Raw genomic sequence first — 13,577 nt, forward strand, 5'->3', positions numbered from 1 at the left:
TTACATCGCAGAGCTTTTGAGCGCCTATCCAACGATGGACATAGTGTACGGCGTTTATCTCGGTAATAATGAATTGATGCTCGGTAATAAACGTTTTGACGTGGACAAAGCGGATAACATTTATATCGATGGCGTACGATACGCCGGCACACCCGGTATTTACGAGTTGATCTTCAAGAGAATGCCCGACGACGATATCTACACGGAAGACGATATGCAAAAGTACAAGAGCATACTGTTGGCAACGAGTGCTCATAAATACAAACACGATCCTCACGAGCGACGAAAGGGCAACGTGGGATACAAGTATACACAGATAATCGCACCGTTGATGTCGACCGAATCCAAGAAGAAAAAATCCGGAAAGGGATTATTCGCACCTCGCGCGATGACGCTAACCGATAATAAGATCGACTACGTGCACTGGGACGACCCCAACGAGCTGGTGGATCGTCTGCGATTGCTCGACGCTTCGCGTCAAGCTGGCAACAATGCCCACGACAACGAGATCATGTCGATCATCGAGGAACTTCGCGAGGCTGGGATTATTATAAATTAAACGACGCGACAGCGATCCGTTCAATCGGTGTCGAAATGCCGATCAATAAATTTGGATTGTTCGAGCAGCGCGAAGACGCGACGAATACCATTTCCTATCATTATCGGTGGAGCGGATTAGTGAGAAATTTCGTGCGCGACAACGCTCTGTGTCGCGCCGCCACGGACTTTGATGCAAGATCGCGCAAGATTCGTCGCGTAGCGCAACCTGAGACTGACGGTGACGCTGTTAACAAAATATACGTTGATCAATGCTTTAAAAGTCTGACAGATCAATGGAAAGAGTCAGACGAGAAGCTTACCGCGTTCGAGAAGGATGTGCGAACGTTACAGGCTGCGGTGAACGAGCTTCGACGTGCAAATATCGATAGATTGGAAACGGCTAATGAAGGATGAAGAAACGGTTCAGCAGAAACGACTATCGAACGGCAACGAGTGAAGAGAAGCAACGGTTAATTAACGACGGTGACGAACAGCAACGAACGAATCGAGAACAGTTGTCGGACGGCTGTCGAGCGGTTCAAGAACGGTTGTCGGACGGTTGTCGAACGGTTCAAAAACAGGTTAGGAACGATTACGAGCGGTTTAGAAACAGCTGCGAACTACGCGGAGACAGGAAAGGCTACAAACAGCTAAAGAACGTCGACGACGACGACGACGACGATGAGTGACAAGAAGCAGTTAACTGACAACGACGAACGACAACGAACGGTTCGAGAACGGCTCGATATGGTTTCTGAGCGGTTCAGAAACAGCGATGAACGATGCAGAAACATAAACAGAAACGGTTACGTACAGCCAAAGAACGACGATCGACAGTCAACGAAACGCTAACCGAACATGAGACCGTTAAAATCGACCGATGTGGATAAAAATATCGAAAAGCGACGGTTGGTGGACGAATTGCATGCACCGGCGAGAAGAAATTTTCCCCGCAGACACGTCATAGTGCGAGGGTACGACGACCTGTGGCAGGCTGATATCGTCGAGATGCGTCCGTACTCGCGTTTCAACGGAGGCTACCACTACATACTCACCGTCATCGATGTGTTGAGCAAGTACGCGTGGGCCGTGCCGCTCAAGGGTAAAGGTGGCAGCGAGACAGCTGACGCTATCGCTGAGATAATTCGAGATAGCGGGAGGTGCCCTAGTAATCTACAAACCGACATGGGGAAGGAATTTTACAACACCGACGTGCAACGTCTCGTGAGAAAACACGGTATAAATCATTATTCCACGTATTCGGTGATGAAGGCGTCGGTCGTCGAGCGATTCAATCGCACGTTAAAAAACAATATGTGGAAAATGTTTACGCTCAATGGAACTTACAAGTGGGTCGACGCGTTATCGCGACTCGTGTCGGATTACAACGCGCGCAAGCATCGAACGATCGGCATGCGACCCGTCGACGTTACCCCCGCGATCGCCGAAAGACTCTTGGCTACGGTGTACAGCGCGATAAAGATCGCGGGCCCGGCAAAGTTTAAAACGGGCGACTCGGTACGCGTCAGCAAATACAAGACAATTTTCGAGAAGGGTTACACGCCGAATTGGACCACCGAGGTGTTTAAGATCGTTAAAGTGCAGCATACCAATCCCGTAACCTACCTACTCGAGGACTATCGTGGAAAATCCGTCGCTGGAGCGTTCTACGAGTACGAGTTGCATCGCGCGACTTATCCTGACGTGTATCTCGTGGAGAAAGTACTGCGCAGGAGGGGCGACGAGGTTTACGTGAAATGGCTGGGATTCGATGGATCACACAACTCATGGATACACAAAGACAATGTGATTTAATTCGTGCAAACTGTATTTTATTCTTAATATAAAAATGATACATGTAATACATATAAAGTATATAATAAAAAAATATTAAATACTAAATACATGTGCGATATCTTTATTAATATCCCTTCTCATATATAATACGATATTTACTCGAGAACTATTGTGACTTTCGTGCTTCGTGGCGCCATATATAGGGGGTGTCGTCACACCACTCTGGGAGGGGGCCCCGGAAAACGCACTGTTCCCTCCGACACTATATATACATACATATACATACATATACATAATCATATATAATACATACATACATACATACATACATATATACATACATACATACTACATACATACATACATACATACATACTACATACTATATATACATACGTTATACTATTACATACATGCATACATACATGCGTGCGTTACAAAGGTATTCGGTAATGTCCCCACGGCAATGTATCGGTCGAATCCGGCACGATATATCGCTTATCGTCGTACGGACTCAGAGCGATTTTCGTCTCGCTAATAGTGTACACTTCGTGCATTTTCGATCTTATGCACGACTGTGGTCGCGTCATTTCGATCTCATCGTTCAAACATCGCGTGTAGTCGTCGAATGTGATGGTGCGCGCGATGACGTTGCTTTTGACACCTTTCGCTTTTTTGGTGTCTTTCTTACCATCGACTCGCAAGGCGTACATTTTCGCCCTAAGTCCAACGAATTCGGTCATAATGGCCCCATTGTTTTCATCCTTCATCAGGCCCGGCACTTTTTTATTGACGAGAGGCATATCATAAGCGTTATCTACCGCGTAGTCACTTGTGTCGAACCGAGCTATATCATGTTTCATGTTCTCGTACGCGTCGTCGCACTTGATATGATAAATCAAACTGTCCGTGTCGGTATACATGATTCTACACGAGTCGCGGTACAGGGGAGACATGTAATCGTGATGAAATTCGTACAGGCACACCTTCGACAAGTCGAGAATGCACATGCCGACGTAGATCGGTTTGTCGAATTTCACCTCGAGTTTGCGAAGTTCGATGGCTACCAGATTTTCAGAAAACACGCTACTGCTGTGGAAATTCGGTCGCGCGATCATTGCCTCCGCGCCGTATCTACCCTCCCACTTCGTCACTAATTTTACATCGACGTGGTTTCGTACATTCTCCATTGTTTTTCCAAAAACAGCGTTATTCATTAATTTATATAATGTTTTTTCGAACTCATTTTTTGCCTGTGTCCTGAATTTTGTATTGAGTTCGATGTAAGAACGGAGCCACTCAGATTGAGCAAATTGCAATACGCGATGTATTTTAGTGACGCGAAGGCCATGACGCATGCACTGTTGCAGATTGCGATAATGGATGACGTAACGCTCCTTATCGTGCAGCGTGGCGAGAAGTTTGTCCTGCCGTTTGCCGGGCGGTTTATCACGCATCGGACAGAACGGTAGGTCAGCGTGCGCGTCGTGTTTATCCTGCGGATACTCGAGATCGACCTCGAGAATATAGCCCGTAGACGAATCCAAAGCGATCGCGTTAACGTCGAAATTTGACGAGTCTTCGACCCATCGAAACTCCGCGTAGGGCAGTGGCTTACACATCGCCCAACCGTATAAGTTGTTGACATCGAAGTACATTAGGTACGACGACGGTTTCGATGAATCGTACGACTTCATATACTTGTTGTTGGCCTTCGCGTATCTGCCGGAACATTGACTCAGGCCGCCACGAATACCACGTTCGATAAACATGACCATGTCAATGTCGGTCAGCAGTTCAAATTTGATACATGTATGTTTCAACATGGCGTCCCACGTAAAGCCTGGTAAAGTGTAGTAGTACGCGGGATCAAGTCCGTAACTCGCGACGCAGCTGTCGCGGAAATTTTCAAACACGTCGGCCAACAGCAAGACATCGGTTTTCAGGTATAGATCGCTGTATTCGCCCAGGGTTCGAACGGAGAATCGCTGCCATACGTTCGTGGCGTGCGCGTAATCGCTCTCGGATACGGTTTCACCGGTCAAGGAATTGTAAAATGAATCGTGCGGTGGTAAACACGTATCCTCCAGTTTTTCGACGCTGTCCACATATTCGTATGGAAAGACACCTTTTCGCGTCAATAATTTGAAATCGTCGTCGGATAACGCGGAAAATTTTGATCGTATAATTTTTAATTTATCATTATCTAGGAAGGATGCCAATTTTGCGAGACTCGCGCTCAGAAATTTGTATGAGTCGATGAATCTTAATTGTATATCGCTTCGCGAATCAGATTTTTCCGCGGTGTCTTTCACATGTTTAGTAAATGAGATGTACTTTTCCTTTGTTATAGGCAGTACATCGATTGAGCCTTCGAACGCGGCAGCTATCTCCTTGATAATAAAGTGTGCGTCATAGCCCGACAGATTGTGGAATATTACTGGGATGAAGTGAGGATCTTTATAATTCAGATTGCACGTCGAGTGTGCTGGACCTCTGTACCGCCCGGTCAGGTGGCAATGATCGCGCACTTTATTATCATCAGGCGCGAATTGTTGTTCGCATATATGACATTTCGTCGCGCTGTGAAATGTCTCCCACTCGTCTCGCGTTAGGTCTACCATGCATACAATGTCGGACAAGATGTTCTTTACGCGATGCGCCAATCCGTTGAGTTCCTCGACGAACCACGCGACGCAGTCGTTATCGCGACGAAATCGATACGTTGATAACGTTTCGTCGTACGAACACTGTACGTAGTATGCTATACTACATACTCGATGATGTTGATAGGCGTATGACGCGTGTTCCGTATCCGGTTGTGTCTTCTGCAGCACGCACTCCAGATCGGCGTACACCACGAAGGGAAGTCGCTCTTTCCTGCTGTGGTTCTTGAAGCTGAGCCACTTGTTGTCCTCGCTCGGTAGTCGGATTGCGCATTTGTTTACCTTTCGACATTCCACGGTGTGGGCTTCCAATTTCATGCTCGAACTAAAGTAGTGAAGACATCTGCAAAAAAGAAACACAAATTTTATAAAACTTTTTTATACAATATATATAAAATGATATATATTATTAATAAAAGTATAGGTACTTACCGATCACAAATATACTTTGTATGTCCATGTTTATTAATTTGCGAGCTCACGAGACGGGATAGATGCTTAATCCACGCGAAATGTCCAACATTGTCGTCTCGTGGGTCCTGCATGTACAGCAGATTCACATGTTTTTTATCAATCGTGCGGTCGGTAAGCCGTATCGGGAGAACGTTTGAAGTCTTCTGTCCCTCGATGATATAGACATTGACGGATATATCGTTGAGTCGTTCGAACTGTTTAATTTGACTCAACGTCATTGGGAACTCAATGTCTTGTAAATTCAGTACCCTTGAATAATGCGGGTATGATGATTCCCGATCTGAATTTCTTTCGGCTGGATACAGAGCAGCCGTCACGGCCCACGCAAAACACGCATTGTCCATTGATCGCACATTGATCACCGCGTGCTTCAATTTAATGTCTTCAGGCAATTTTATGTGACACCCCGCGCGCAAAGGATTGTACTTGTTGACGCTCACCGTCAAATTGAGGATTCGAGTCAACGCCCAACCACTGTCGCGTTCCTGGAACTCCTCGAGTTTCGCTAATGTGGGCTCGATAACGTGTAGCTCGTACCACTCGCGCAAGTGCGATGTACCACAGAGTTCTATGTTATTTGTACATATACTCTTATTGGCACGTTTATCACCCGCCACAAACTCCCCGTTGAACGCGGTGTTCACTTTGACACAGTTATGTGTTTTTATACTGTCTCGCACTCGCTTGCACACGACGCTGCAGGCGTCTTCCAAAAACTGTCGCGGTTCTATATGGTCTATATTAATTACCGCACCGGTTATTATACGCGTTTCGAACCCGGCGTCGATCTCTCGCCATACGAGTTCTGTCGCGCGCGTGTCACCACTGGTACCGGCGTTCGCATAATCACCACCGCTATGGATAAATTGTCTTTCCAATCGCGACTTCACACCCTCGAGTCGCGCAATTCTGGCAACCAACGATTGCCTCTGCCCGATCGTTGGATTGTTGGAGAGCCGCTGACGTTTGGCACTACAGCGTGTCTCGAGCTGCTCGACGAATTCCGCGCATTGCAGCGCCCATGTGAAAAATTCACCCACGGTAGCTACTTGGTCGGACAGCTCCAATAGATCGCGTTCGGTCTGCTCGAATTGATCCATGTTTGATCACTTTTGCACCAGTTCTTTTATTATATCACTTCACAGCACTTGCACGTGATAACGTGATAACGTGTTTAACCACACAATAAATCTCGATACTCTTTGACCGATGTATCGCTCTAAAATCTCACTAATGCGGCTCGATGCGCTTCATCCCTCATTATATACCCTTTGCTCTCTCTCTCGCTCCAACTGATTTTTTGAAAGATCTTTTCCTTTGTCTCGCGTACTGCGTCGTAAAAAATAGCGCGAAATTGTTTCGTCTACGCGATAACACCCCCTTTTCCTAGAAAACATTTGCTTACGACGAACGTGTCCCGACAGGTTCGATGCGTTATCGGGTCGATCATCGTCCCGATGACGTCATTTCTTCATTTGTTTTTTACGTACTACGTAGATAGAGCAGTTCTCCGATATCGCGTCCACCGTGACGGATCCCAGGGAAGCGTCGAATGCAATATACGCTAGCGATGCGTTCAATACGAATCAGCTCATCGATTGTGAGCTCGCAGCTTTAGTTTTTTAGCACGTAAGATATATTATGTAAAAGAAGAGTTAAATAAACAGGCTTTTTTTACACCCTAAAACGAACGATGTATTTTTCTTTTGCGTGCATGTCCTTCCCTATACCTAACTTTTATCATACGTTGTTTACGACGAACATGTTCCGACAGGTTCGATGCGTTATCGGATCGATCATCGTCCCGATGACGTCATTTTTTTCCTTTGTCTTTCACGTACTGCGTAGATAGATTGTTTAGTCTACGCGCGATAACCGCCCCCTTTTTCCTAGAAAAATGTTGTTTACGTCGAACGTGTCCCGACAGGTTCGATTGTTTAGTCTACGAGATAATCGATTGTTTAGTCTACGCGCGATAACCGCCCTCCTTTTCCTAGAAAAATGTTGTTTACGACGAACGTGTCCCGACAGGTTCGATGCGTCATCGACAAAAAAACACAAAAAACACGCTACTACGCAGTGCCCTATCGAGTTAGTCTTACCATTGTGCGCCGCCTAGCGGCGTCGTTGCGAACGAGGCCCCCGCGGCCCCGCGCGGACCCCCGCGGCCCCCGCGGACCCCCGCGGCCCCCACGCGGCCCCGCGGCCCCGCGCGGCCCTCGCGCGGCCCCCGCGGCGCGACCGCGACCGCGAACCCGCGGCGCGGGTGAGTCATCCGGTGATTCATCCCGGTGACTCATCCCGGTGGTATGTCAAGGTCAACCCCCCTCCCCCCCTCTCCCCCGCGAAATCCGATACCCTTGTGTAACCCGATACCCTTGTGTAACCCGATACCCCTGTGTAACCCGATATCCCTGTGTAACCCGATACCCCGCTCCTCCCCCCCCCCCCTCACCCCCCCGCGAAATCCGATACCCCCCCTCCCTCACCCCCCCTCGGAGCTCCCGAGTCTGAACCCGCCTACTACACCTACTCTTTTCCTCTTCGTTTTCCACACTTTCGCGGTCCCTCTCTCTCCGTTTTCTTTCACGATCTCTTCTCTCTCGTTCTCTTTCTCGTTCTCTTTTTTTTTCAATTATATATATATTTATAATTATTACACAGTTACGATTGAATTGAAATATCCGAATATTATTGAAATAATCCAAAATTGATTTAGATCCAAAAAGGATTTCGGATCAAAATTGATGCTTGAGTTTCTTTACATTTACAAATAACAGTGAACTAACCTTTCCTTTCTTCGTTTTTCTTCTTCCGCTTCTTTACTTCGTTTTCGTTCTTCACTTTTCTCTTCCTCTTCCACATTTTCTCGGTCCCTTTCTTTCCGTTCTCTTTCACGATCTCTTTTCTTTCGATCTCTTCTCTCCCGATCTCTTCTCTCCTGTTCTCTTCTTTCGCGTTCTTTTTCCTGATCTTTGAATTTTAATTATATATAGTTAAATTTTCCACTTTACCTCAAACTTATTCACTTTTTATAAAACAATGCAAAAATGATGTTTTTAATTATTTTTAAATTCTTATTTCTATTATTGTTTTATATAAAATTTTTTTTACCGGAATCTTCTGTATCTTTCATACTTTCTCGGTCCCTCTCTCTCCGTTTTCTATTCAGATCTCTTCTCTCCTGTTCTCTTTTTCGTTTTCTTTTCCGTTCTCTTTCCCTTATTAATTGGATAAAACTGTGAAATATTAAATCTTGCATATTGAAACATATTAACATAAATTATTTGAAAATTAGAAAAATGTAAAATAAAAAATGAACTTTCGAAAAAATCGAAAAAGTATGCTCCTAATATGACAGACCCCGGGAAATAGCTAATAAAGTGCAAAATACATCATATTAAATTATAAAATTTTATTTAAAGTTTTGGAAAGACAAATGTAATGGAAAAGCATATTTGCAACAATCGTAAACCCAATATTGTACCTAATCTTTCCCCTTCACCCTTTCCTCTCAAATCAAGGTCAGTACAGTCTTATAAATTTGTATAAATTTTCTCTTAAGTTAATATAATATTTTCTCTTCTTTTATTACTATACAATAACTTTCATACTCTAGCAATTCAGGAGTACCCTGAGTATCTCATGATACGAGCACCATGATTGAATAAATATCCTAATATTACCGATCATCGCAAATTCAATACAACTTTCCTTGAATGATATTCTATTGATTAAATAACTAACCTTTTCTTTCTTCTTTTTCCTTTTCCGCCTCCATGAGCATGATTACTATATGGATGGGTGACCGGTGAATTTTTCAAGCGGAGATCGTGGATGTCGGTCAACTTTACGCGCCCAGGAGCAACTACCGCCCGCGCCGTCGTCCGCGCTGCGCCATGGCGATGCTACACCTGTTGCTCTTAATCGACTGCCCGCCGATCGTTCCATTCGGCGGTATTTATCAGGTTGTCGCGTGCCGTTGCTAACTGAGGTAGCGTTAGGGCCTAAGCAGAATGGCTGTCTTGGCAGTGTTTTATGCCTTAAGTCTTTGTCTTATGTAACGCACAATGCTGTACAGTATTGTGCGTTACATAAGACAAAGACTTAAGGCATAAAACACTGCCAAGACAGCCATTCTGCTTAGGCCCTTAACCTTACGCGGTCAGTGCCTTGCGCTGACCTTTGCGTCAGCGTTTTCGGTTGTCCCGGAGTTAAACGCTCCGGGTTCCCGTGTCGGATTGCATCGGATGATCGGTCGTCCGATGCAATCGTCAGATTTTTCGACGGATGTTAGATTCGACTCTTGTCGCTAGGATCGGATTACCATCATAAGTAATCCGGCCCTCGGTGTTGCCAAATTATACAATTAATCCTTAATACGTTGTGCGCTCACAACAGGATATATATAATTAAAAAACAGAACATTCGATAAACGTTTTAATTATGATAACGTTTAGAATTGTGAGTTTAGATATGTTTAGAGGAGGATGCTCCCGGACGGTAGGAGCGGATAGACGGAGCATGGAAGGAAGCGTAGGGAATCCGGAGTAGAAGGAAGGAAAAAGAAGGAAGACCTCGGAGGAGCGATGGGATCGATGGAGGAAACATAGAGGAAGAAGAGAAATTGAAGGGAACATGCGGAACAAACAGCGAAGCAAGAACGAGAGAACACAAGAAGGAATAGACGTATAGGTTAGGATCGAGGAGGGAGGCGGAAGGAGGAGAGGAGAACGATGGAGACGGAGAGCTGCGCAGGCGTGCTGGCGAGAGAGCGAACGGAGGGCTGCAGTGCAAGAAGAAAACGGTGAGAGGAGATGGCGCAGGACGCGAGAACACCGACTGCGGCCGAGACGGAGCTCCGGTAACTTAGCCGGTCAACTTCGACTTTATTAATTTTCATATTTTTTTATCGTTTGTTGGTCGTTTGTTGGTGATTGTTGGCCTAATTACAACGTTTGTTGGTTCTTAATTTTTTTTTAAATTTAAAAAGAAAAATTAGCATTAAGTTAGCCGGAAAAATTTTATTTTTAATTTCAAAAAAGCCTAATCGATGCGTAATCGTTTGCTGATGATTGTTGGTCTAATTTTAGCGTTTGTTGGTTTATTATTAGTCTTAAAAACGAAAAAAAAAAACGAAAAATTATCTCACATATTAAAATAATCGAAGATTGGTTTATTTGCCTACGACTTAAGCTTTATTTCTATCAATTTAAGGCTAACATCTATAAAACTGCCATATGAATACGGGCCTTAACATTGGCAGAAAATCGCGAAAAGATAAAGAAACATGGTGGTTCGTGGGAAGCACACACACACACACACACACAACGGGGGAGTGCGAGGGGGGACCTTCGGCCCCCCCCCTCCCCCGCACCCACCCCGCAGGTAGGCTGCGTGGACCTCGCTTTACAACATAAAGTACATGCTAAGTTGTAAAACGAAATTATAAAGTACATGCATGGCGGAGGGTGTAGGGGAGAAAAGCCTTTCTGTTCACGTGCGCTCACGCATGTAAGCCCCCTTGCACCCCTCCATGCATGTGCTTTATAATTTCGTTTTACAACTTAGCATGTACTTTATGTTATAAAGCGAGGTCGAAAGCCCCCCCCTCGCACCCCCCCGTTGTGTGTGTGTGTGTGTGCTTCCCACGAACCACCATGTTTTTTTATCTTTTCGCGATTTTCTGCCGATGTTAAGGCCCGTATTCATATGGCAGTTTTATAGATGTTAGCCTTAAATTGATAGAAATAAAGCTTAAGTCGTAGGCAAATAAACCAATCTTCGATTACTTTAATATGTGAGATAATTTTTTGTTTTTTTTCGTTTTTAAGACTAATAATAAACCAACAAACGCTAAAATTAGACCAACAATCATCAGCAAACGATTACGCATCGATTAGGCTTTTTTGAAATTAAAAATAAAATTTTTCCGGCTAACTTAATGGTAATTTTTCTTTTTAAATTTAAAAAAAAATTAAGAACCAACAAACGTTGTAATTAGGCCAACAATCACCAACAAACGACCAACAAACGATAAAAAAATATGAAAATTAATAAAGTCGAAGTTGACCGGCTAAGTTACCAGAGCTCCGAGACGGCGCGGGGTGCCCGCCCCTCCAAAAGAGCGGGTTGGCACTACTGCGGGGCGTCGAGGCGCAGCAACGGTGCAGACGAGAACGACGAGCGCATGCGAGGAGTGAGGCCGAGAGGAGAGATGAGACGGCGCTGGGAGCAGGCAGGGCTGGCAGGCCTGAAGAGGAGCAATACGCCGAGAACGCGCACGCGCAGAGCGAAGACGGGAAGAGAGACGGCGCTGGGAGCAGGCAGGGATGGCAGACCTGAAGGAAAGGCGATGAAGTTGGCGTACTGATAGAATGCGCGGAAGACGAGAAAGACATAAGCGAGAGGTTAGAGGTAAAAATAGAAGTAGAATGAGAAAAAGGAACGCTCCAAAAGAAAGGCAGATAGAAAGTAAGTGAGTAATGTAGATAAAAATGGAAGAGAGAGCGGAAAGAAAGAGCAGAGGCAGGTAAAGACAGAGAGGCAATCATAAGCACTAACAATTTTCAATGCAGTGACAGGAAAGGAGAGTACGACAAGGACCGAACAGAGGACGGAAGAAAAAGACTGGATAAAAGAAGTTATAAAGGAAATAAGGGAGGTAGGACAGAAGATAGAACGGCAGACCAGAGAAATGAAGAAAGAAATGAAAGAGATGAGAAGACAAATGGAGAGGCTGGAGAAACGACAAAGGAAGAGCGAAAAGAGCGAGGAGCAGGAAGAGACAGAGGAAAAAGATTCGGATGAGAGCAGTGAACGAGGGGAAGAAGAGACGGAAGAGACGAGAGAGTGCAGCGACGGAGCGGTAAAGGGGAAGAGGGCAGTAGAAGAGGAAGAAGAGTGCGGCGTCGAAGGATGGAACGAGGGAGCATGGAGAGAAAGCTGGTGGAAAGAGATAGAGAAAGAAGAAGAAAAAGAAAAAGAGAAAAGGAAGAGGAAGGAAGAGGCAAAAAGAAAAGAGGTCAGAGAGAGTGATGATGAATTAAATAAAAGAGAAGAGGAAAGAGACTATAAAGAAAGAAATGAGGCTAGGGGAGATAAAAATGAGAGAAAAGTCAGAAGCAAAGAGGAGGAAAGTAAAAGCGAGAAAGAAAAAGCGCGACGAACAGCAGAAGACATGGAGGAAGATGTAAGAAGAAGAAGAGAAAAGAAAGAAAGAGAGAGGAAGCAGAAAGAAGAGAATGAAAATAGAGAGAAAGAGCAAAGGAAGAAAAGAAGATTAATATGGAGGAAAGTAAGAGGAGAAAGTCCAAGGGAAAGAAGAGAAATAGTGGAGATTATAATGGAAAGAGTAACAGGAAGAATAATCCCGGTAAGAGGAGTAATGGAGGCAATGGGAACGAACAGAAAAGAACTAATGTTTATGGAGCTGGAGGAAGAAGAGGATAAGGAAGAAATAATCGAAAAAAGCGACGAAATATGGAGAAGATGGGAAGTAGGTGTAGATGAGGAACTGACAATGGAAGAGAGGGCGTATAGACACAAATTGATAATTAAAGCAAGAGAGGAAAGAGCGAAAGGAAGATCAGTCGTAGTAACAAACAGAAGGATGTGGATTGACGGGAAGGAGGTGAAATGGGACGAAGAAGGAGAGAGATGGAGGAGGATGTAAACTGGCAAGGAAGAAAACAAGGAAGCAATGAATAAGACGAAGAGGAAGAGAGATGGAGGAGGATGTAAACCGACAAGGAAGAAACCAAGGAAGCTGTGAACGGATCAGAAAGAATGAGAGGAAAGAAGTCGAGGAGGAAAACACGAAAGGAAAAGCAGGAAGGAAAAAGAGGAAGAAACAGAAAAGAAAGACGAAGGAACCAGCAGGACCGGAAGAAAAAGGGGAAGGAACAAACCAAGGGGGGCATCTTGAAGCTTGAATTGTATAGAGTCAATATTGGTATGGCAGAATGTAAAGGTTTTTGGGAACGTTTGAATTGTATAGAGCCAATATTGTGTACGGCAGAATGTAAAGGTTTTTGGGAACGTTTTTACTAAAAAAACGCCTTTCCAATCCCGGAAGGGAAGTGAAATAAAGACTTATTC

General features: G+C 44.8%; 3 protein-coding genes across 11 annotated transcripts in view; 2 read left to right on the plus strand and 1 right to left on the minus strand.

The window, feature by feature from the left end:
- Spri (Src homology 2 domain-containing protein sprint) overlaps window positions 1-13,577 on the plus strand; it is a 541,914-nt gene that overhangs the window by 378,659 nt on the left and 149,678 nt on the right. The window lies entirely within an intron of this gene.
- On the minus strand, window positions 2,772-7,139 carry LOC139814284 (uncharacterized). Its single transcript, XM_071780447.1, has 2 exons — window positions 5,436-7,139; window positions 2,772-5,346 (listed from the first exon to the last, which is right to left on the minus strand). Exons 1-2 carry the CDS (start codon window positions 6,575-6,577, stop codon window positions 2,772-2,774), a joined length of 3,717 nt encoding a protein of 1,238 aa, XP_071636548.1. The 5' UTR covers window positions 6,578-7,139.
- LOC139811508 (uncharacterized) lies at window positions 11,637-13,569 on the plus strand. The gene is made up of 2 exons (XM_071775783.1): window positions 11,637-11,951; window positions 12,056-13,569. Exons 1-2 carry the CDS (start codon window positions 11,855-11,857, stop codon window positions 13,150-13,152), a joined length of 1,194 nt encoding a protein of 397 aa, XP_071631884.1. The 5' UTR covers window positions 11,637-11,854; the 3' UTR covers window positions 13,153-13,569.

This window comes from Temnothorax longispinosus, chromosome 1, assembly GCF_030848805.1.
Source record: "Temnothorax longispinosus isolate EJ_2023e chromosome 1, Tlon_JGU_v1, whole genome shotgun sequence".
NCBI classification, from domain to species: domain Eukaryota; kingdom Metazoa; phylum Arthropoda; class Insecta; order Hymenoptera; family Formicidae; genus Temnothorax; species Temnothorax longispinosus.